Source organism: Oncorhynchus mykiss, chromosome 15, assembly GCF_057628025.1.
Source record: "Oncorhynchus mykiss isolate SJ-2025 chromosome 15, ASM5762802v1, whole genome shotgun sequence".
Classification (NCBI taxonomy): Eukaryota; Metazoa; Chordata; class Actinopteri; order Salmoniformes; family Salmonidae; genus Oncorhynchus; species Oncorhynchus mykiss.
The window spans coordinates 14,487,359-14,512,057 of NC_143036.1; the positions used below are offsets into that span (position 1 = coordinate 14,487,359).

The following is a 24,699-nucleotide window of genomic DNA, read 5'->3' on the forward strand; positions in this document are numbered from 1 at the left end:
TTTCATTTTCCTTTGGTTTTGTCTTGTCTTGTATCACACCTGGTTCCAATACCATTCATTACATGTTATGTATTTAACCCTCTGTTCCCCCTCATGTCTTTGTCGGTGATTGTTTGTTTGTAAACATTGTGCCAGATATGTTCTGGTGTGCCACGGGTTTTGTTCCCACTTGTATTATTTTGTATATTTTGTTTTTCAGAGTTTTTGAGCACTTATTAAACTGCTCCGTTTTATACCAAGTTCGATCTCTTGCGCCTGGCTTCCCTGCCACCAGCACGCACCCTTACAGCTGACAAGAAAGGCATTGCACTGAACTGGTGCACGTGACAATACAAACTTGATACCTGAAAATATTAGCATGTGGAAACAGTGCCAGAAACTAAACCAAAGCATGAATTGCTGTCATACCTTGTCCATAGACTACTTACAGGGTAAGGAAACCAATGTGTCATTTTGTAATTTGAGTGAACTATCCTTTTACCTGGTCTACCAATGGCACTGCTCTTGAAGAGTGAAACTAGGCTTACTGCTAAGGAATGACATTCGCATACCAACACAAAACCGGAATGGGCACTTTACTCTGTGACTAACTGGATTTGGCTAAGTGTGACAACACAGCTACTAGATTCTGACAGAGAGGAGTTTGTATCCACAACGATAACACTGTGGTCTGGTCTCTGTGGAGATGGCCTGGGGTCTGGTTTCCATGACATTAAGGGGTCTGTTGTCTGGGGTCTGTTGTCTGGTGATTCTGCTGTGGACTGTCACATCCACAGATGGGGGAGGTGAGTAACAACCATCATCATTCTGTCTTAGTTCATCTGTCTTTACCTTATGTTTGTCTCAAAATATTACAGTGCAGACTCCAGACTCCATATCATATGATACCGTAAAACAAGCTTCTCAGACACATTAATTACTGTAGATCATAAACATGTTGGTCATTGCCGAAGACTGACAAATTAATTTAAGAGCTGAGTTTTCCTGTTGCGTGTAGTGATCTTTGGCCACTTCCACCCTAAGGCTAAGTGTTATACACTGATCATACCAATTTGGGCAGTAAACCCCCATTTTGCCCTCAGGACAGCTTCAATTCATCGGGGCATGGACTTTACAAGGTGTCGACAGCATTCCAAAGGGATGCTGGCCCATGTTGAATCCAATGCTTCCCACAATTCTGTCAAGTTGGCTGGATGTCCTTTGGGTGGTGGACCATTCTTAAAACACACAGGAAACTGTTGGTTGTGGAAACCCAGCAGCTTTGCAATTCTTGACACAAACCGGTGCGCTTGGCACCTACTATCATATCCTGTTCAAAGGTACTTGCATACAGTGGGGAGAACAAGTATTTGATACACTGCCGATTTTGCAGGTTTTCCTACTTACAAAGCATGTAGAGGTCTGTCATTTTTATCATAGGTACACTTCAACTGTGAGAGACGGAATCTAAAACAAAAATCCAGAAAATCACATTGTATGGTCTTAAGTAATTAATTTGCATTTTATTAACAAGTGACATCAGTAAAGGATCAATAAGCTTTCATCAATAAGCTTTCACCTGTACTCACCTGGTAAGTGAGGAAAGAGCCGGTGTCTTTAATGTTTTGTGTAGTCAGTGTTGATGAATCTGTGTTCTGTGTTTATTCTCTTCCAGACGTCCATGTAACATGTGTGTTCTCAGATGATTGTATCCTGCCCTGCAGCTTCCTGCCTGGCAGTGAGGAAGTCATCCATTGGATGAAACCAGAAGACAAGGACCTGATCATCCACTCCTACTACTACAGTACAGATCAGCTCAAACAGCAGAGCCAGCGTTTCAGAGGGAGAACAGCCCTGTTCAATGACCAGATCCCCAAAGGAAACGCTTCACTACTGCTGAGAGGGATCACACTCCAGGACCAGGGCAGATACAAGTGTTACACCAGCACTATTAAAGGCAACAAGGAGTCCTTCATTAACATAGCAGTGGAAGGTACAGAATGTCTATCTTTCTGTCTATGATGATCACTTCATGCTGCTCCATGTGTAATGTCTACTTTGTTGCAGCTCCAGTCCGCTTGGTGGACATACAGTTATCAGATGACATCATCACCTGCAGTTCTACAGGTATCTACCCTGAGCCTAAACTCACCTGGTCCACTGACCCCCCCTCTGACCTTTCATTTGACCCTGGAACCATCCAGAACTCCACCAGCATCAAGGTGGATGACCAGGGCCTCTATGACATCACCAGCACAAAACAGTTTAGCAGAGACCGAACCAACATCTGTACCGTGACCTCTGGGACAGTAGAAAGGACAGCAACTCTGAAACAGCAAGGTAATCAATCAATCAATTCATAAATCAATGAATAAATTCATCAATATATTTATCTGGCTGCAAACTGTACAAACACAACACATCAATGTGAGACAGAATATGCAAAGACCATCCTAAAAAGGCTCTTTCTCATGACCTCATCTCAGCTCCTGTCCAAGGATCTCCAAGCAGTGAGGTGTCCATCCCCTGCAGTGTCTCTCAGTCTGACCTCCTGACCTTTGACCTCACCTGGACGTTCAAGCAGATAGTCACCATCCTTACCTCCACCTTCACCAACGGTACAGCTCAGATGTATGTTGTTGACAAGTGGAAGGAGCAGGTTCAGAATTTGTCTGACTCTGGCAGCCTTCAGCTCCACAAGTTAACCATGGTCCACCAGGGGACCTACAGCTGTGAACTCTCTACTGCCAGAGACACACACCTGATCCTCACCTACCTGCAGATCACACCTGATAAACTATCTGATGGTACAAAGTTTACTCTTACTGTTTCCCCTCACTGTAAGTCACAGGATCACATTCAACAATAAAACTGATACTCTGTATTTTCTCCTTCAGTTTCAGATGGACTGAGTCCAGGTTCAATCACTGGTATAATAATAGTAGCAGTGATTATAGCAGCAGTGATATGTTACCTGCTGAGAGGTAAGTTATGATGATGATGATGACATCATAATCTGTTGAACCATTTAACACAACCACCTCCTGATGAACAGAGAGGAGGGTTACATTGGTGGCTTTTGATGAACAGCTTTCAGTTTCTGATATTTTTCTGTTTCCTGTCTCAAGGTTTTCTGTGCAAATCCAAAAAGCCCACAAGGTCTCAAGAGATGAACACCATCTCACCTGAAGAGGAAGAGTCACTCTCTGCCGCAGGTAGACCTTCATGGAATATTCATTTCCTTATGGTTACATGCATTTACTCATACTAGCTATTTGTGTGTCTGAATCCTGCTAACTCACACTAAACTCACCTATCCCCCTCCAGCAAATACAAATGGTCCAAATGAAAACGATCAGAGTGGAAAACCACTTCAGAATGAAGAAGGAAGAGAGGAAGACAGAGAAAGACAACAACAAGATCAAGGAGAAGAGGGATCAGTCACAGCAGACATACCAGTGCCTCAGACAGAGGGGGAGGATATTGATCCTGGGTAAGACAAAAAAGACATTCTAGAACTCTCTATGGTGTGTAAGCAGAGTCAAAAGTCAAGAAAAATATGATAAGAAATGTGTCAGTGTTCTACAGGATGTGGTCTTGGTGTCTCTTAATGGCTATTATTGATTAGCTAACACATTGATGACAAAACCACTACTGGCTTAGACACTAGAATCTTGTAGAGACTTGAATGAATTCAGTAACTATAACTATAAGCATTTTTTAAAATGTTTCCTACAGAAGACAAGGTGAAGTTATAATCAGAATCATTTAGGATCCATATGGAGTGGCAAGCAGGAGGGTAGGAGCTAGGGGTTCTTTCTGGACCAGCACCATATTTGATACAAAAAGCACTTTGTTTTGCAAATACAAAATGTGCATTTACCAATGACTGTCTTCTGTATTCATAATACTTACTATTCAGTGACAGTATATTATCCCCTGCTTTGTCTCATTCAACTTCATTGTGTCTTCGAGAGGCCTGTCAGCCTTTACACACACTGAATGGACAGGACAGGACCTGTTTCATTATCAGAAGTAACTTGCTGTTAATCAATTAGTTACTATACATTATTAGGAGAGGTAGTTGATTGATTGTGGGACATAATTTTTTAAAGTATTGGTTTACTTTATTGTGTGCGTGTGCATGGTGCACATATATATTGCCATGGGATGAGGAAGTAGCTACACTGTGATCTCTAGGTTATTTACTGTAGCATCACACCCACACCTTGATGAATGTAGGTTCTTTACCTGTATATAACAGGGTCCCTCTGGAAGTCCCAGACAGTCTCTCTCTGAAGAGAGAGGAGCTGTAGTAGCTGGGACAATAAGTTACCTGAAACAGAAAGGGAAGCTATTATGATGATAATACAGTGAGGGAAAAATGTATTTGATCCCCTGCTGATTTTGTACCTTTGCCCACTGACAAAGAAATGATCAGTCTATAATTGTAATGGTTTTAAAAGGTTTATTTGAACAGTGAGAGACAGAATAACAACAAATAAATCCAGAAAAACGCATGTCAAAAATGTTATAAATTGATTTACATTTTAATGAGGGAAATAAGTATTTGACCCCTCTGCAAAACATGACTTAGTACTTTGGTGGCAAAACCCTTGTTGACAATCACAGAGGTCAGATGTTTCTTGTAGTTGGCCACCAGGTTTGCACACATCTCAGGAGGGATTTTGTCCCACTCCTCTTTGCAGATCTTCACCAAGTCATTAAGGTTTCGAGGCTGACGTTTGGCAACTCAAACCTTCAGCTCCCTCCACAGATTTTCTATGGGATTAAGGTCTGGAGACTGGCTAGGCCACTCCAGGACCTTATTAATGTGCTTCTTCTTGAGCCACTCCTTTGTTGCCTTGGCCGTGTGTTTTGGGTCATTGTCATGCTGAAATACCCTTCCAGGGCCCATTTTCAATGCCCTGGCTGAGGGAAGGAGGTTCTCACCCAAGATTTGACGGTACATGGCCCCGTCCATCATCCCTTTGATGCGGTGAGGTCGTCCTGTCCCCTTTGCAGAAAAACACCCCCAAAGCATAATTTTTCCACCTCCATGTTTGACGGTGGGGGATGGTGTTCTTGGGGTCATGGGCAGCATTCCTCCTCCTCCAAACACGGCGAGTTGAGTTGATGCCAAAGTGCTCCATTTTGGTCTCATCTGACCACAACACTTTCACCCAGTTGTCCTCTGAATCATTCAGATGTTCATTGGCAAACTTCAGACGGGCATGTATATGTGCTTTCTTGAGCAGGGGGACCTTGCGGGCACTGCAAGATTTCAGTCCTTCACGGCATAGTGTGTTACCAATTGTTTTCTTGGTGACTATGGTCCCAGCTGTCTTGAGATCATTGACAAGATCCTCCCGTGTAGTTCTGGGCTGATTCCTCACCGTTCTCATGATCATTGCAACTCCACGAGGTGAGATCTTGCATGGAGCCCCAGGCCGAGGGAAATTGACAGTTCTTTTGTGTTTCTTCCATTTGCGAAAAATCGCACCAACTGTTGTCACCTTCTCACCAAGCTGCTTGGCGATGGTCTTGTAGCCCATTCCAGCCTTGTGTAGGTCTACAATCTTGTCCCTGACATCCTTGGAGAGCTCTTTGGTCTTGGCCATGGTGGAGAGTTTGGAATCTGATTGATTGATTACTTATGTGGACTCCCTTTAAGAGTGTGCTCCTAATCTCAGCTCGTTACCTGAGAGGGGGTCAAATACTTATTTCCCTCCTTAAAATACAAATCAATTTATAACATTTTTAGACATGCGTTTTTCTGGATTTTTTTGTTGTTATTCTGTCACTCACTGTTCAAATAAACCTACCATTAAAATTATAGACTGATCATGTCTTTGTCAGTGGGCAAATGTACAAAATCAGCAGGGGAACAAATACTTTTTTCCCTCACTGTAACAATCATAGTTAGCCTCTATTGAGCCATTTAACAAATCAAAATGTTCTGAATTTAGAATGATAGTGACTAATGGTTCTGATTGGGTTCTACAGAGAATGTCACCAGCAGCTGAATGTGAGATGACTGCCTCCACCACAGGTACTGTAGGAATGTTGTCTGTATACAGTGATATAAAGCTCTGTTCGTGGGATGAAATGAAACCGACTTATCCACCTATCTTTCTCTGTGCAGCTAATGAAAACGGCCCATTTGGAAAACAACTTCTGAATCGGGGACAAAAAGGGGGAGATATTTTGATGAACACCAAGGTGAAGTGCTAACATAGCAGCAATACTGTTGCAGTGTCTCAAGAATTAAGAAGAGGTTGACCTAGAGGTGAAAATGGACCTTATTCACAGTGGACATTCAAACATCTCACAGCAGGCAAATATATGTTTCCCATGCTAACCAACAGAGACTTTTAAAAACCAACAGAAGATTCACCTAGGCTGGAGTTACCAGTCAAATAACACATTCTGATTGGTTTCTTTACTTAAAGAGTGTCCTAATGTCCTTTGAGAAAATATTCATACAAGCCTTATCATTCCACGTAATACTATGAACAATGTTATTAAATATGTTAACTTCACTATACTTTGTTTGCTTCTAGTTCACGTTGCCTGCTCAACCCCAAACCAAACCTCTGTTTTCCACCTCTTAACAAGTGGATCAGTGAGTAGGCCTAGTCAATAATGCCTGGTCTCCAAGGAAACACTGCCCCAGTGTCTGAAAGGTTGTTGATGCATTACAGAGCCTGAATGGTATTCATGGGAACTGTCCACAGGTGAATGCAACCATTTTCCTGATCTCGTGTCCACATCAACCTGCCAGTAACCAGAAGACACTGGTCTAATACCATTGGTCCTGCTTGAGACTGGTCAGTGACTCCTGGATTCTGGGAGGAGGCTTGCAACCTTGCAGGATCATGTGCTGAACTTGTGTTCATGTTGGAGTAAGATAAAGGTCCCTCTAGAGAATCTGAGGTCAGTTTTGTATTCTCATTCAGGGTTTAGGATAAGACTTTAGGAAGGGAAATCTGATTGTAGATCTGTGCCTCAGGGCAACTCCTACCCAGAGATGGATCAGGTCAAAGACAGCCGAACATCGCCATCTAGTGGCCTGACAGCCTCGGCACCATATGCCCACACCTGATTGAACACAGATACATTAGGCCAGTGGTTCCCAAACGTATTCCCATTCTGATAACTGAAAATTCTCACGACCCCAACCATGTAAGAAAAAAAATATGTAATTAACAGAATGTTATTTTTTTTTATTTGGGGCTATGGCAGTCGATTGAGGAACATTGTAACAGTATTTCTAATTGTCTTCTCAACTCACCATCACATAATTGTAATGTGGGACTATGACAGTCGATTGCTAAGTAGTCTGACATAATGTTTCTTATCTCACCACCACTAATGAGTTAGGTGTGCCTGATGCATGTTGTGTAGGAGCTTCTCAAAGTCAATGGGCGTGGTCGACGTTGAGCACCTCATCTCTGCTGTCACATTAAACCTGGATCGATATTTGGTTTTAATGGAGACGAGAGCACTAATGGTTCTTTCAAGACTCCTGGGAACTCAGAAAAATCATAACGTCAGTGGTCTTCAGGTTGGAAAGTTGGAGCTCTAGAAACAGGCCTGAGTTCCCGAGTTGGAATTCCGGGTCAAAACTATTTATTTTCCCAGTTCCCATTTGCCTTGGATGCACTGAAGTCGGATGTCAGATATTTCCAAGTTCCCAGTTCCCAGTTAATTAAGGACAGACCCTCAACTAACTGTAGTATCCAGGAAGACCATCAACTAACTGTCGTATTCAGGACAGACCATCAACCAACTGTAGTATCCAGGACAGACCATCAACTAACTGTCGTATCCAGGACCCTCAACTAACTGTAGGATCCAGGAAGACCCTCAACTAACTGTAGTATCCAGGACAGACCATCAACTAACTGTAGTATCCAGGACCCTCAACTAACTGTAGTATCCAGGACAGACCCTCAACTAACTGTAGGATCCAGGACAGACCCTCAACTAACTGTAGTATCCAGGACAGACCATCAACTAACTGTAGTATCCAGGACAGACCCTCAACTAACTGTAGGATCCAGGACAGACCCTCAACTAACTGTAGTATCCAGGACAGACCATCAACTAACTGTCGTATCCAGGACAGACCCTCAACTAACTGTAGTATCCAGGACAGACCATCAACTAACTGTAGTATCCAGGACTCTCAACTAACTGTAGTATCCAGGACAGACCATCAACTAACTGTAGGATCCAGGACAGACCCTCAACTAACTGTAGTATCCAGGACAGACCCTCAACTAACTGTAGTATCCAGGACAGACCATCAACTAACTGTAGGATCCAGGAAGACCCTCAACTAACTGTAGTATCCAGGACAGACCATCAACTAACTGTAGTATCCAGGACAGACCATCAACTAACTGTAGTATCCAGGACAGACCATCAACTAACTGTAGTATCCAGGACTCTCAACTAACTGTAGTATCCAGGACAGACCATCAACTAACTGTAGTATCCAGGACAGACCATCAACTAACTGTAGTATCCAGGGAAAACCATCAACTAACTGTCGTATCCAGGACTCTCAACTAACTGTAGTATCCAGGGAAAACCATCAACTAACTGTAGTATCCAGGACAGACCCTCAACAATAGTTACTCACCATCAGCTGGCCTGGAAGTGATCTACAGTTACAGCAGTAAACTGTAATATTTAGGACACATAACTGCAAGAGACTTCCTTCACCTGGAGTCTGCTGATATTGGCCTTTTAGAGTTTGTCTCTGTTTTTACCTTAATAAATGTTGAAGAACATGAATTATATCCAGGAATTAGTTGGCAAGACTTAGTCTTTTCTAATCGTTTGGCTCCGAACAGTAGCCTTATTTTTGTTGTTGTTCCATTTCACTATTCCGACCAGCTAAATAAAGTTCTGAACCGGTTCAAACCCTAAAAAGGAACGGTTTATATAGTTTATTTCTGTTCACTATTAAACCTCTGAAAACATTTTATTTTTACATTTAGCAGAACATTAAATGACTTCACCATTCAGTGAGGAAAGAGCAGCTTACTATGGAGCAGGCAAGCGATAGTTACATGAAGCTTGGATTGAAGCGCTGGACATCTTGTTATGACATGCATTCTCTGAATTAGACCCACATAATTATACCTACATAGGAGCGGCATCTATGAAGGAACTTTTAATGTCTTTGAACTTCAGAGAGTTGGCTTAACGTTGATGCTAGCTTGCTTGTGTGCAGAGCGGCACAAGAATTCAAGTCTAGCAGTACGGACATTTTGCTTTAACACAGTCGCTGCCCTGTCTTGCACACCAAGCTCAGTCACAACTTCACAATGGGGGGAGGGGTCATTTGTCTAGGGAGGAAAGTCCACTCTGTAAATATTTCACAGTGCACTAATCTTTGCCCTACACTCATTCGGTAAATAGTGAAAGCACTTGTGTAAGGAGCAGCACACTCCTCACTTCACAACCTGGATGGAATAATCAGCGACAAAACTAGAATGACAAGCACAGGATCCTTTACAATCCATTAAGAGGGAGAGGACTTCATTTCCACAACAATAACCCTGTGGTCTGATCTCTGTGGAGATGGCCTGGGGTCTGGTTTCCATGACATTAAGGGGTCTGTTATCAGTGGTGATTCTACTGTCGACTGCCACATCCACAGATGGGAGAGGTGAGAGACAACCATCGTCTTAGTTAATCCATCTTTGAATTATACCTCTATTTAAGTCAGTTAAGAACAAATTCTTATTTACAATGATGGCCTACCCCGGCTAAACCCGGACCAATTGTGCGCAGCCCTATGGGACTCCCAATCACGGCTGGATTTGAACCAGGTGCTGCAGTGACACCTCTTGCAGTGATAGGCAGTGTCTTAGACCACTGCACCACTCAGGAGCCACTCTTTACCTTCTGTGTGACTCAAAATATTACATTCCAAAATATCTCCAACAGATGTAAGATCTTAATTTGATCAGTCTTTTGTTGCTGTGAATTATCCTGCACAGTAGGAAAAAAAACTTATAGTCTATTCAAGTGTAAAGGCTTCTAAAGATTGTGATTTCCACTTTAAAATGGCAGACATGATTTGCCCTAACGAAAACTGTATCAATATATTAATGTATCATGTCCATTAATTACAATCCACATAATAATTCACATTTCCTGTTGCTGCAGGATTATTTTCCTGCAGTAGCAAACAGGCTCAAGGTAGATCCTACATCTGTAGTCCTAGGTCTGTTTGACAGTAAGTGCTGAGCTAGCAGCACCTGGGAGGAGGGAAGTTGTTATCACACAGGACAGATAGGGTTTTACTGATACAAACTCACTGGAATCTCCTCACATCAGTTTGGGTGTGTGGTAAGATTAGAGGCATGAAGGAAGTGTAGTCATTCAGGTCTGTCTTTACTTTAGATTGTGATTTTAGTTAGAGGTTAGGTGCTGTGGGTGTGGAAAGGGGCAGGTGGAGGACCGAGGAAGACCACAATGAGAGAATATTAACAATAATAACAGGTTACTCACTTTACCAAGGTATCTGACTATTGGGGAGAATAGGAGTCTGTGTTTGAATCCCATCTTGTCCAGATGGTCATTAAATGTGTGTTTTTATTCTCTTCCAGATGTCCATGTAACCTGTGTGTTCTCAGAGGATTGTGTCCTGCCCTGCAGCTTCCTGCCTGGCAGTGAGGAAGTCATCCACTGGATGAAACCAGAAGACAAGGACCTGACCATCCACTCCTACTACTACAGTACAGATCAGCTCAAACAGCAGAGCCAGCGTTTCAGAGGGAGAACAGCCCTGTTCAATGACCAGATCCCCAAAGGAAACGCTTCACTACTGCTGAGAGGGATCACACTCCAGGACCAGGGCAGATACAAGTGTTATACCAGCACTATTAAAGGCAACATGGAGTCCTTCATTAACATAGCAGTGGAAGGTACAGAATGTCTGTCTGTCTGTCTATGATGATCACTTCATGCTGCTCCATGTGTAATGTCTACTTTGTTGCAGCTCCAGTCCGCTTGGTGGACATACAGTTATCAGATGACATCATCACCTGCAGTTCTACAGGTATCTACCCTGAGCCTAAACTCACCTGGTCCAGTGACCCCCCCTCTGACCTTTCATTTGACCCTGGAACCATCCAGAACTCCACCAGCATCAAGGTGGATGACCGGGGCCTCTATGACATCACCAGCACAAAACAGTTTAGCAGAGACCGAACCAACATCTGTACCGTGACCTCTGGGACAGTAGAAAGGACAGCAACCCTGAAACAGCATGGTAATTAATCAATCAATTCATAAATAAATGAATAAATTCATCAATATATTTATCTGCCTGCAAACTGTACAAAAACAAGACATCACTGTGAGATAAAATACACAAATATCAAGCTAAAAAGGCTCTTTCTCATGACATCATTTCAGATCCGGTCCAGGGTTCTCCAAGCAGTGAGGTTTCCATCCTCTGCAGTGTCTCTCAGTCTGACCTCCTGACCTTTGACCTCACCTGGAGGTTCAACCAGATAGACACCATCCTTACCTCCACCTACACCAACAGTACATCTCAGATGTATGTTGATGACCAGTGGAAGGATCAGGTTCAGAGTTTGTCTGACTCTGGCAGCCTTCAGCTCCACAAGTTAACCATGGTCCACCAGGGGACCTACAGCTGTGAACTCTCTACTGCCAGAGACACACACCTGATCCTCACCTACCTGCAGATCACACCTGATAAACTATCTGATGGTACAAAGTTTACTCTTACTGTTTCCCCTCACTGTAAGTCACAGGATCACATTCAACAATAAAACTGATACTCTGTATTTTCTCCTTCAGTTTCAGATGGACTGAGTCCAGGTTCAATCACTGGTATAATAATAGCAGCAGTGATTATAGCAGCAGTGATATGTTACCTGCTGAGAGGTAAGATTATGATGATGTTGTGTCTTTACTGTCATTAACTGAAAACTTATAGTTTTTATCAAAGATTCTCTGTAATTAGTGTTACACGATCAAACTGATTAATCATGTAACCGTAGTTACTAGGAAGTCGGGGCACCAAGGAAAAATATTCAAATTACAAAGTTATCATTTCCTAATTAACCTTTCAGATATTTTCATATCTGATCCATAGTCTTCTGATTAATGAATTATTTACTTTACCTCACGTTAGTCTCATTCCAAACGTCGTAAATTGTTGGTTATCTGCACAAACCCAATCTTCACTATGAGTCATCCATACATCAATTGTCTTAAATAATTTATTTAATACAAACTAAGTAATTCACAGAAATGCATGACCAAACAAACAAACAAGGTACATGTGGTTACAAGAAATGATAGGAGAATGTGCCCTAGTGGGCTAAACCGGCATGGCAGCTTGTTTGACAAAAGGGGAAGTGGGGGTCGACTAAGAAATCACTACAGAGTGACGATTATAACAATTGACATGCTAATCCTTTTCACATGAACGCTCACTCATTCGGGAACAATCAATATGTATATATTTATGCTCGGTGTGTCATCTTGTTCGCTGGTGAAAAGTTTGTTTCTGTTGGAGAGTTTTGTCCTCTCTCTCTCTCTCTCTCTCTCTCTCTCTCTCTCTCTCTATCTCTCTCTCTCTCTCTCTCTCTCCCTCCATCTCTCTCTCTCTCTCTCTCTCTCTCTCTCTCTCTCTCTCTCTCTCTCTCTCTCTCTCTCCCTCCATCTCTCTCTCTCTCTCTCTCTCTCTCTCTCTCTCTCTCTCTCTCTCTCTCTCTCTCTCTCTCTCTCTGTCTTGGTTAGAGGGGATAGTTCAGAGTGACATTCATTAATTTGTTATAGAATGGATGTTTCGGCGGTTGTCGTTCTTCTCGTTCAATGACACCGAATTCCTAGCTGCAGACTAGTAATTAATATCAAAGACTTGTTCTTATTCTGTCGGTATCGATAGTCTAAGAGTTTAACCACGTGTTATGGTTAAAAGATTCAACAATGGTCAACAACCTTTGTCCTCCCCTAATGGAGAAAAACATGGTCTGCTGATAATTTCTCAAAGTTGGGTTTTATTCAGAATGGCAGAAAAGGGCTGTCCCAGGACACCTGACCCTAACTGAGCTCAGGGGCGGTCCTCTGATTTAGTTAACTCTAATCCCCTTTTTGAGTTTTCCTTCATTAAACAGTCCAAAATCATATTACACAATTTTACAAACAGTATCATACTCACTCATTCATCTTATACAACAATTAGATGTAAACCTCATATCTGAGGCTATTATATAAACAGCGTTATGGTAATGTGGCCACACCGTCTCCCATGAGCTTCCCCAAGTTGTGACAAACGGACCAGTTCGTAGCTGGATTCTTCACCGATCTTTTATACTTTCTCCGGAACATGAAATTTGTTCATACCTCAAGTTCTGTGAGGTGGAAGGAATTGCTTTGTTCTCTATGAAAATTTACTCTCTATACTGTGTCGATCAGGAGATCCGTCAATTTACGACGTCTCTCTGACCACAGCAGCCTAGTTGAAGGAGAAAAGGGGGCGGCAGGGAGAGGGGGATGTGGCTTGCTATACTCAAAGAGGCCAACGTCATGACAATGATGATGACATCATAATCTGTTGAACCATTTAACACAACCACCTCCTGATGAACAGAGAGGAGGGTTACATTGGTGGCTTTTGATGAACAGCTTTCAGTTTCTGATATTTTGAAGTCTCCTGTCTCAAGGTTTTCTGTGCAAATCCAAGCCCACATGGTCTCAAGCGATGAACACCATCTCACCTGAAGAGGAAGAGTCACTCTCTGCCGCAGGTAGACCTTCATGGAATATTCATGTCCTTATGGTTACATGCATTTACTCATACTAGCTGTTTGTGTGTCTGAATCCTGCTAACTCACCCTAAACTCACCTATCCCCCTCCAGCAAATACAAATGGTCCAAATGAAAACGATCAGAGTGGAAAACCACTTCAGAATGAAGAAGGAAGAGAGGAAGACAGAGAAAGACAACAACAAGGTCAAGGAGAAGAGGGGTCAGCCATATCAACTTTGGTAATTCCTTGAATCAAGGAGAGAACATTGACCCAAGGGAGGACAAAGAGGAAAGTTGAAATTGGGGTAATTGTCCAATTGCATACAGTACCAGTCAAAAGTTTGGACACACCTACTCATTCAAGGATTTCTCTTTATTGTGACTATTTCCTACATTGTTGAATAATAGTGAATATCGAAACTATGAAATAACACATATGGAATCATGTAGTAACCAAAAAAGTGTTATACAAATCTTGCCTTGATGACAGCTTTGCACACTCTTGGCATTCTCTCAACCATCTTCGACACTCTTGAAGGTGTTCACACATGCTGAGCACTTGTTGGCTGCTTTTCTTTCACTCTGCAGTCCAACTCAACACCAAACCATCTCAATTGGGTGTAGGTCAGGTGATTAGGGATGCCAGGTCATCTGTGCAGCACTCCATCACTCTCCTTCTTGGTCAAATAGCCCCTACACAGCCTGGAGGTGTGTTGGATCATTGTCCTGTTGAAAAACAAATGATAATCCCACTAAGCGTAAATCAGATGAGATGGCGTATTGCTGCAAAATGCTGTGGTAGTCATGCTGGTTAAGTGTGCCTTGAATTCTAAATAAATCACTGACAGTGTCACCAGCAAAGCACCCACACACCATCACGCCTCCTCCTCCATGCTTCACGGTGGGAACCACACATACTGAGATCATCCGTTCACCTACTCTGTGTCTCACAAAGACACAGCGGTTGGAACAGAAAATCTCAAATTTAGACTCATCAGACCAAAGGACAGATTTCCACCGGTCTAATGTCCATTGCTTGTCTTTCTTGGCCCAAGCAAGTCTCTTCTTCTTATTGGTGTCCTTTAGTAGTGGTTTCTTTGCAGCAATTTGACCATGCAGGCCTGATTCACACAGTCCCCTCTGAACAGTTGATGTTGAGATGTGTCTGTTACTTGAACTCTGTGAAGCATTTCTTTAGGCTGCAATCTGAGATGCAGTACACTCTAATGAACAAATCCTCTGCAACAGAGGTAACTCTCGGTCTTCTTTTCCTGTGGGGGTCTTCATGAGAGCCAGTTTCATCACAGTGCCTTATGGTTTTTGCGACTGCACTTGAAGAAAAGTTCTTGAAATTTTCCGGATTGACTGACCTTCATGTCTTAAAGTAATGATGGACTTTTGTTTCTCTTTGCTTGTTTAAGCTATTCTTGCCATAATATGGACTTGGTCTTTTACCAAATAGAGCAATCTTCTGTATGCCACCCCTACCCTGTCACAACACAACTGACTGGCTCAAACGGATTATTAAGGAGAAGTTTATCTAAAGTCCATGCATAACACTTGAATTTTCATCAACATTTATAATGAGTATTTCTGTGAATGGATGTGGCTCTACAAAATCACCGCATGTTTTGGAACTACTGAACATAACACGCCAATGTAAAATGACATTTTTGGATATAAATATGCACTTTATCGAACAAAACATACATGCATTGTGTAACATGAACTCCTATGAGTGTCATCTGATGAAGATCATCAAAGGTTAGTGATTAATTTTATCTCTATTTGTGCTTTTTGTGACTCCTCTCTTTGGCTGGAAAAATGGCTGGGTTTTTCTGTGATTTGGTGGTGACCTAACATAATCGTTTGTGGAGCTTTCGCTGTAAAGCATTTGTGGTGGGATTAACAAGAATTTTATCTTTAAAATGGTGCCTAATACTTGTATGTTTGAGAAATTTGACATTTCCGCCAGCGGAACCCCATTCCCAGACAGGCTAATGTCCTAATGAGAAAATACTCATATACAAGCCTTATCATTCCACATAATACTATGAACAATGTTATTAAATATTTTAACTTTACTAGCCTTTGTTTGCTTCTACTTCACGTTGCCTGCTCAACCCCAACCCAAACCTCTTAATTTTCTACCTCTTAACATTTGGATCAGTGAGTAGACATAGTGAATAATGCACTGCACCAGTGTCTGAAATGTTGTTGATGCATTACATCCATAGTATTCATGGGAACTGTCCACAGGTGAATGCAACCTTCTCCTGATCTCTTAGGTCCACATCAACCTGCCAGTAACCAGAAGACACTGGTCTAATATCGTGTGTTAATATACTTAAGTATATTAAAAACCAAATACTTTTAGACTTTCTCAAGTAGTATTTTACTGGGTGAATTTCACTTTTACTTGAGTCATTTTCTATTGAGGTATCTTTACTTTCACTCAAGTATGACAATTGGGTACTTTTTCCACCACTGATTGCTAGCTATACCATTCATTCTTTGTTTAACAGTGTTATCTGACAAAGGTATTGATGTGAGTTTCTGTGCCTCTGTCTCCCCACACATTGTTTTAACCACATCAATTGCTGCCGGTAATAACAAAGTCTCTACAATAGTGTGTGGTTTCATAGAGTAGCGGGCCTTAACATTCACTGTGGGAATGATTCAAGTGCAACAGTCAAGAGCAAACTTTTCCCATGATCTAAGTGCGCTCTGGTTGAATTCTATCGTTTAGATTTCAATAATTCTCATTTAGATTTTGAAGGTTAACCACTTTACAATAATTTTGAGATACAAAGAATATATTCTAATATATGCAGTATATATATATATATATATATATAGTATATATATATTATTTTTGGGGGGGGGGATTCAGGATTTTGAAAATGTTATTTCACTGACTGTGCACAATCACATTATTCTGATGAAGACAGCTTGTCTGTCGAAACGTTGGTTATTAGGTTATTAAATTATTGCATCTGAGCTCCTAGAGAGTGCGGATCTCCTTTTCTTCAACGTTTATCAACGTTTCCCTTTACTGTGGCAATTGTGATCAAATCAATGCAATATTATCCACTTTCAATTATGCAACATACCAAAAACAAACTATGCAAGAGATTCCTACAAGAGCACAAAACGTGTCCATTTCTTGAAATCTTTTAAGAGTCTTAAAGGGGCAGTGTTGTATTTTGAGACAGGCTTGTCAATCGTTGTCTCTGATTGAGAACCATACTTAGGCAGCCTGTTTTCCCACCATGGGTGGTGGGTAGTTGTTTTCTGTTTTGTACCTTGCAGAACTGTTCGTTTGTCATTTTTTTGTTCAAGTATTTGTATTGATTAAAAGGTATGATGAATACTTACCATGCTGCACCTTGGTCTTCTCCTTCTCCAGAAAACAGACATTATTCGTATTGATTAAAAGGTATGATGAATACTTACCACGCTGCACCTTGGTCTTCTCCTTCTCCAGAAAACAGACGTTATTCGTATTGATTAAAAGGTATGATGAATACTTACCATGCTGCACCTTGGTCTTCTCCTTCTCCCGAAAACAGACGTTATTCGTATTGATTAAAAGGTATGATGAATACTTACCATGCTGCACCTTGGTCTTCTCCTTCTCCCGAAAACAGACGTTATTCGTATTGATTAAAAGGTATGATGAATACTTACCATGCTGCACCTTGGTCTTCTCCTTCTCCCGAAAACAGACGTTATTCGTATTGATTAAAAGGTATGATGAATACTTACCATGCTGCACATTGGTCTTCTCCTTCTCCCGAAAACAGACATTATTCGTATTGATTAAAAGGTATGATGAATACTTACCATGCTGCACCTTGGTCTTCTCCTTCTCCCGAAAACAGACGTTATTCGTATTGATTAAAAGGTATGATGAATACTTACCATGCTGCACCTTGGTCTTCTCCTTCTCCCGAAAACAGACGTTATTCGTATTGATTAAAAGGTATGATGAATAATTACCATGCTGCACCTTGGTCTTCTCCTTCTCCCGAAAACAGACGTTATTCGTATTGATTAAAAGGTATGATGAATACTTACCATGCTGCACCTTGGTCTTCTCCTTCTCCCGAAAACAGACGTTATTCGTATTGATTAAAAGGTATGATGAATACTTACCATGCTGCACCTTGGTCTTCTCCTTCTCCCGAAAACAGACATTATTCGTATTGATTAAAAGGTATGATGAATACTTACCATGCTGCACCTTGGTCTTCTCCTTCTCCCGAAAACAGACATTATTCGTATTGATTAAAAGGTATTATGAATACTTACCATGCTGCACCTTGGTCTTCTCCTTCTCCCGAAAACAGACGTTATTCGTATTGATTAAAAGGTATGATGAATACTTACCATGCTGCACCTTGGTCTTCTCCTTCTCCCGAAAACAGACGTTGCACTTGCATCAAACAACACAACAACATTTTCTTGTCTGAAGGACAAGTGGATAAACAGGTTAATGTCAAGTTCTGCATGTTTTTTTTCAATGGTCCCGTGGAATGTTGGCCTACATTGAACACCACACATGGTGTGGCTGCTACTGTAGGCTGAATGATAGAACAGCTATTTCCATGTTAACATTTCATGGGATGCATTTTCTCTTTTTGATGGTAGGCCACTCTGGTAGGCCTGCATAAGGATAAAATAGCCACAGTAGCCTGCCAACTTAACCAGTTTTTAATCTGAATTTTCACGAAGTTCAAGTTTGTGTTCAGCAGACCTGAAATTTGTTCAGTGCAGAAAAAAAATAGAAGGAACTTTGTTATAAATATCCAATACTATCAGATCTACATTAAGTGCATACAGTCATGGCCCAAAAGTATTGTCACCCTTGCACTTTCACCTATTGTCACCCAAGTAACTCACAATTTTCCCTACAAATAAGTTGACATTGACCAAAGTATTTAGTCTCCAACAATTCTTTATTTCACTGTTAATATTACAGATACTTTGTTTTTGATTCAGAACTTAATATGTCAATTTAAACCAGAAAATAAACAGAAATGGCATGGACAAAATTATTGACACCCTAGACTTTATTTGGTTCTTTGGTCAAAATAACTGCAATCAAGCGCTTCCTGTAGCCATCGATGAGCTTCCTGCACCTCTGTACTGGCATTTTGGCCCACTCTTCTTGTGCAAACTGCTCCAGTTCTCCCAGATTTGAAGGGTGCCTTCTCCCGACTGCTTCTCCCGATCCACAAGTTTTCAATTTGATTTACATCTGGACTCATTGCTGGCCACTTCAGAACAGTCCAGCGTTTATCTTGAACCATTCCTGGGTGCTTTTTGAAGTGTGTTTGGGGTCATTGTCCTGCTGGAAGACCTGTGACCTTCAACGAAGACCTGGCTTTTTGACACTTGCTCCAACATTGCGCTCCAAAATGCCTTGGTATTCTTCTGATTTCATGATGCCATGCACACGCTCAAGGCACCCAGTGCCTGAGGCAGCAAAGCAACCGCAAAGCATCACTGAACCTCCTCCATGTTTGACTCTAGGAAAGGTGTTACTTTCTTTAAAGGCTTAATTTTGTTCTTTACCAAAAAAGCTCTAATTTGGTCTCATCTTGAAACTGTCGTACCTTTTGTCTGAAGGTCAGCTTGAATCTGTGTGGCAGTTGGTCGAGGTGCTCTCACCACCATTCAAACAATCTTTCGCTGCAATCTTCCATCAAGACTTTTCTTGCAGCCACGACCAGGGAGGTTGGCTACAGTGGCATGGACCTTATACTTCTGGATAACATTACGTATGTGGAAACAGTAACATGAAGGTCTCTGGAGATGGACTTGTAGCCTTGAGATTGTCCTCCTCAGATAATTCAATGGTTTTCTTTCTTTTCTCCATGCTCATTGTGGTTCACACCGTGACACAACAAGAGAATTAGTATTTTTCTATATTCAAACTGGTATAATTCATGATTTTTATATTGCAGCCACCTGCAGCTCACTACAGGTGAGTTCAATTCCAACGTAAAGGAGAATCACTTCCTTGAAATCTAATTCTAGAAGGTGCCAATAATGTTGTCAGGGCCATTTTTGAATGTCTTTGTGGAATTGGCTAACATTTAGTAAATTATTCATATATAATTGCAAACCAAATACATACTTATGTGGATACCAAAATATTTTTGAATTTCGACAGTTCAAGGGTATTTTTGACATAACTGTATGTGTTTGGGGTTAGATGCGGGGTCCTGGGGTGGGTTTGTGATTGACAGTAAGTGCTGAGCTAGCAGCACCTGGGAGGAGGGGAGTTGTTATCACACAGGACAGACAGGGTTTTACTGATATAAACTGACCAGAATCACCTCACATGAGTTTAACTGTAAAACAAGCTTCTCAGACACATGAATTACTGTAGATCATAAACATGTTGGTCATTACAGAAGACTGACAATTTAATTAACCTTTCTGATCTCCCCATCCCGGATCCGGGATCGTGAATACAGACTCAAGCTCATTACCATAACGCAACGTTAACTATTCATGAAAATCGCAAATTAAATGAAATAAATATGCTAGCTCTCAAGCTTAGCCTTTTGTTAACAACACTGTCATCTCAGATTTTCAAAATATGCTTCTCAACCATTGCAAAACAAGCATTTGTGTAACAGTATTCATGGCTAACGTAGCATTTAGCATTAGCATTCAGCTGGCAACATTTACACAAAAAAACAGAAAAGCATTCAAATAAAATCATTTACCTTTGAAGAACTTCAGATGTTTTCAATGAGGAGACTCTCAGATAGCAAATGTTCAGTTTTTCCTGAAAGATTATTTGTTTAGGACAAATCGCTCCGTTTTCTGCGTCACGTTTAGCTATGAAAAAACCCCTGTATCCAGGATTGTGTAAATCTATCAGCAAGCTCATTAGCATAACACAACGTTAACTATTCATGAAAATCGCAAATGAAATGAAATAAATATGCCATCTCTCAAGCTTAGCCTTTTGTAAACAACACTGTCATCTCAGATTTTCAAAATATGCTTCTCAACCATAGGAAAACAATCATTTGTGTAAAAGTAGCTAGCTAGCGTTAGCATTTAGCGTTAGCATTTAGCGTTAGCATTTAGCGTTAGCATTTAGCGTTAGCATTTAGCGTTAGCATCCAGCACGCAACATTTCAACAAAAACATAAAAGCCTTCAAATAAAATCATTTACCTTTGAAGAACTTCTGATGTTTTCAATGAGGATACTCTCAGTTAGATAGCAGATGCTCAGTTTTTCCAAAAATATTCTTTGTGTATTAGAAATAGCTCCGTTTTATACATCACATTTGGCTACCAAAAAAAATCAGAAAATTCAGTCCTCAAAACGCGAACTTTTTTCCAAATTAACTCCATAATATCGACTGAAAACATGGCAAACGTTGTTTAGAATCAATCATCAAGGTGTTTTTCACATATCTCTTCATTGATACATCGTTCTTGGACACATGGTTTCTCCCCTATATCAAATGGAAAAGTACGAGCAGCTGGCAATTGCGCACCGAATTCCACGCAGGACACCAGGCGGACACTTGGAAAATGTAGTCTCTTATGGTCAATCTTCCAATGATATGCCTACAAATACGTCACAATGCTGCTAAGACCTTGGGCGAACGACAGAAAGTGTAGGCTCATTCCTTGCGCAATCACAGCCATATAAGGAGACAATGGAAAACAGAGCTTCAGAAATTCTGCTAATTCCTGGTTGATGCATCATCTTGGTTTCGCCTGTAGAATGAGTTCTGGGGCACTTACAGACAAAATCTTTGCAGATTCTGAAACTTCAGAGTGTTTTCTTTCCAAAACTGTCAAGAATATGCATAGTCGAGCATCTTTTCGTGACAAAATATCGCGCTTAAAACGGGAACGTTTTTTATCCAAAAATGAAATAGCGCCCCTAGAGATCTAACAGGTTAAAGAGCTGACTTTTCCTGTTGTGCATAGTGATCTTTGGTCACTTCCACCCTAAGGCAAAGTGTTAAACATTGATTATAACTATTTGGACAGTAACCCCCCATTTTACTCTCAGAACAGCCTGAAGGTGTCGAAAGCTTTCCACAGGGATGCTGGCCCATGTTGACTCCAATGCATCCCATAGTGGTGTCAAGTTGGCTGGATTTCCTTTGGGTGGTGGACCATTCTTGAAACACATGGGAAACTGTTGGGCGTGAAAAAACAGGTAGCTTTGTAGTTCTTGCCACAAACTGGTGCGCCTGGCACATACTACCATACCCTGTTCAAAGGCACTTACATCTTTTGTCTTGCCAATTCACCCTCATGAATGGCACACATACACAATCCATGTCTCAATTGTCTCAAGACTTAAAAATCCTTATTTAACTAGTCTCCTCCCCTTCATCTACACTGATTGAAGTTTATTTAACAAGGGACATCAATAAGGGATCAATAAGCTTTCATCAATGCCCACTGCTCTGAGGCTAGGAAACACTGTCACCACCGATAAATCCACTATAATTGAGAATTTCAATAAGCATTTCTCTACGGCTGGCCATGCTTTCCACCTGGCTACCCCTACCCCGGTCAACTGCCCGGCACCCTCCACAGCAACCCGCCAAAGCCCCCACCATTTCTCCTTCACCCAAATCCAGATGATGTTCTGAAAGAGCTGCAAAATCTGGACCCCTACAAATCAGCTGGGCTAGACAATCTGGACCCTCTCTTTCTAAAATTATCTGCCGAAATTGTTGAAACTCCTATTACTAGCCTGTTCAACCTCTCTTTCGTATCGTCTGAGATTCCCAAAGATTGGAAAGCTGCCGCGGTCATCCCCCTCTTCAAAGGGGGTGACACTCTAGACCCAAACTGCTACAGACCTATATCTATCCTACCCTGTCTTTCTAAGGTCTTCGAAAGCCAAGTTAACAAACAGATTACCGACCATTTCAAATCCCAGCGTACCTTCTCCGCTATGCAATCTGGTTTCAGAGCTGGTCATGGGTGCACCTCAGCCACGCTCAAGGTCCTAAACGACATCATAACCGCCATCGATAAGAGACATTACTGTGCAGCCGTATTCATCGACTTGGCCAAGGCTTTCGACTCTGTCAATCACCACATTCTTATTGGTAGACTCGACAGCCTTAGTTTCTCAAATGATTGCCTCGCATGGTTTACCAACTACTTCTCTGATAGAGTTCAGTGTGTCAAATCGGAGGGCCTGTTGTCCGGACCTCTGGCTGTCTCTATGAGGGTGCCACAGGGTTCAATCCTCGGGCCGACTCTCTTCTCTGTATACATCAATGATGTCGCTCTTGCTGCTGGTGGGTCTCTGATCTACCTCTACGCAGACAACACCATTCTGTATTCTTCTGGCCCCTCTTTGGACACTGTGTTAACTAACCTCCAGACGAGCTTCAATGCCATAGAATTCTCCTTCCGTTGCCTCCAACTGCTCTTAAACGCAGGGGAAACTAAATGCATGCTATTCAACCGATCACTGCCCGCACCTGCTCGCCTGTCCAGCATCACTACTCTGGATGGCTCTGACTTAGAATACGTGGACAACTACAAATACCTAGGTGTCTGGTTAGACTGTAAACTCTCCTTCCAGACTCACATTAAGCATCTCCAATCCAAAATTAAATCTAGAATTGGCTTCCTATATCGCAACAAAGCATCCTTCACTCATGCTGCCAAACATACCCTCGTAAAACTGACCATCCTACCAATCCTCGACTTCGGTGATGTCGTCTATACAATAGCCTCCAACACTCTACTCAACAAACTGGATGCAGTCTATCACAGTGCCATCTGTTTTGTCACCAAAGCCCCATACACTGCCCACCATTGCGACCTGTACGCTCTCGTTGGTTGGCCCTCGCTTCATACGCGTCGCCAAACCCACTGGCTACAGGTTATCTACAAGTCTCTGCTAGGTAAAGCCACGCCTTATCTCAGCTCACTGGTCACCATAGCAGCACCCACTCAGAGCACGCGCTCCAGCAGGTATATCTCACTGGTCACCCCCAAAGCCAATTCCTCCTTTGGTCGTCTTTCCTTTCAGTTCTCTGCTGCCAATGACTGGAACGAACTGCAAAAATCTCTGAAGCTCATATCTCCCTCACTAGCTTTAAGCACCAGCTGTCAGAGCAGCTCACAGATCACTGCACCTGTACATAGCCCGTCTGTAAACAGCCCATCTATCTACCTACCTCATCCCCATACAGTATTTATTTATTTGTCTTGCTCCTTTGCACCCCAGTATCTCTACTTGCACATTCATCTTCTACACATCTACCATTCCAGTGTTTAATTGCTATATTGTAATTACTTCGCCACCTGCTCCTTTGCACCCCAGTATCTCTACTTGCACATTCATTTTCTGCATACATCTACCATTCCAGTGTTTAATTGCTATATTGTAATTACTTCGCCACCATGGCCTATTTATTTCCTTAACACCCTTATCTAACCTCATTTGCACTCACTGTATATAGACTTTTTGTTTTATTTTGTTCTACTCTATTATTGACTGTATGTTTTGTTTATTCCATGTGTAACTCTGTGTTGTTGTATGTGTCAAACTGCTTTGCTTTATCTTGGCCAGGTCGCAGTTGCAAATGAGAACTTGTTCTCAACTAGCCTACCTGGTTAAATAAAGGTGAAATAAAATGAATGTAAAAAATAAAACAAGCTTCCACCTGTCTTCCCCTGGTCAGTCTATGACATGGGAAGAGCAGGTGTCCTTTGTATTTTGTATAGTCAGTTTGTATAAATAATCATGTGATCATGTGATTGACTATGAGGTCTCAACAAAGTTGCTATGTGATTGTTTGAACAACTTTATAGGAGGAATCAGAGATTCAGCAAAATATGGGGCAGGTTAAGGTGGTTTAACACTGTAAATGATTGCTGAATGG

At 41.7% G+C, this 24,699-nt stretch overlaps 2 protein-coding genes and 1 long non-coding RNA gene across 3 annotated transcripts; 2 read left to right on the plus strand and 1 right to left on the minus strand.

The window, feature by feature from the left end:
- The first annotated feature begins 547 nt into the window (after positions 1 to 547).
- On the plus strand, positions 548 to 6,521 carry LOC149977397 (CD276 antigen-like). The gene is made up of 9 exons (XM_090199322.1): positions 548 to 785; positions 1,655 to 1,972; positions 2,047 to 2,319; positions 2,466 to 2,786; positions 2,877 to 2,963; positions 3,108 to 3,194; positions 3,307 to 3,472; positions 5,986 to 6,031; positions 6,125 to 6,521. The coding sequence occupies exons 1-8, from the start codon at positions 686 to 688 to the stop codon at positions 6,014 to 6,016; spliced, it is 1,383 nt and encodes a 460-aa protein (XP_090055448.1). The 5' UTR covers positions 548 to 685; the 3' UTR covers positions 6,017 to 6,031; positions 6,125 to 6,521.
- A 2,849-nt stretch (positions 6,522 to 9,370) lies between these two features.
- Positions 9,371 to 17,168, plus strand: LOC110489621 (uncharacterized). Its single transcript, XM_021562356.3, has 7 exons — positions 9,371 to 9,664; positions 10,611 to 10,928; positions 11,003 to 11,275; positions 11,422 to 11,742; positions 11,833 to 11,919; positions 13,707 to 13,790; positions 13,903 to 17,168. Exons 1-7 carry the CDS (start codon positions 9,577 to 9,579, stop codon positions 14,040 to 14,042), a joined length of 1,311 nt encoding a protein of 436 aa, XP_021418031.3. The 5' UTR covers positions 9,371 to 9,576; the 3' UTR covers positions 14,043 to 17,168.
- Positions 14,382 to 21,086, minus strand: LOC149977398 (uncharacterized). Its single transcript, XR_016486549.1, has 3 exons — positions 20,994 to 21,086; positions 20,535 to 20,596; positions 14,382 to 14,517 (listed from the first exon to the last, which is right to left on the minus strand). It is a non-coding gene; the product is annotated as an uncharacterized LOC149977398 (long non-coding RNA).
- Positions 21,087 to 24,699: the final 3,613 nt, after the last annotated feature.

Excerpts from the sequence above, each read along its gene's own strand:
- LOC110489621 (XM_021562356.3), top strand. The coding sequence starts at position 9,577 with ATGGCCTGGGGTCTGGTTTCCATGACATTAAGGGGTCTGTTATCAGTG. Across the intron at positions 10,929-11,002 it reads CATTAACATAGCAGTGGAAG|CTCCAGTCCGCTTGGTGGAC; the intron begins GTACAGAATGTC and ends ACTTTGTTGCAG. Across the intron at positions 11,920-13,706 it reads GATATGTTACCTGCTGAGAG|GTTTTCTGTGCAAATCCAAG; the intron begins GTAAGATTATGA and ends TCCTGTCTCAAG.
- LOC149977397 (XM_090199322.1), top strand. The coding sequence starts at position 686 with ATGGCCTGGGGTCTGGTTTCCATGACATTAAGGGGTCTGTTGTCTGGG. Across the intron at positions 1,973-2,046 it reads CATTAACATAGCAGTGGAAG|CTCCAGTCCGCTTGGTGGAC; the intron begins GTACAGAATGTC and ends ACTTTGTTGCAG. Across the intron at positions 2,320-2,465 it reads AGCAACTCTGAAACAGCAAG|CTCCTGTCCAAGGATCTCCA; the intron begins GTAATCAATCAA and ends ACCTCATCTCAG.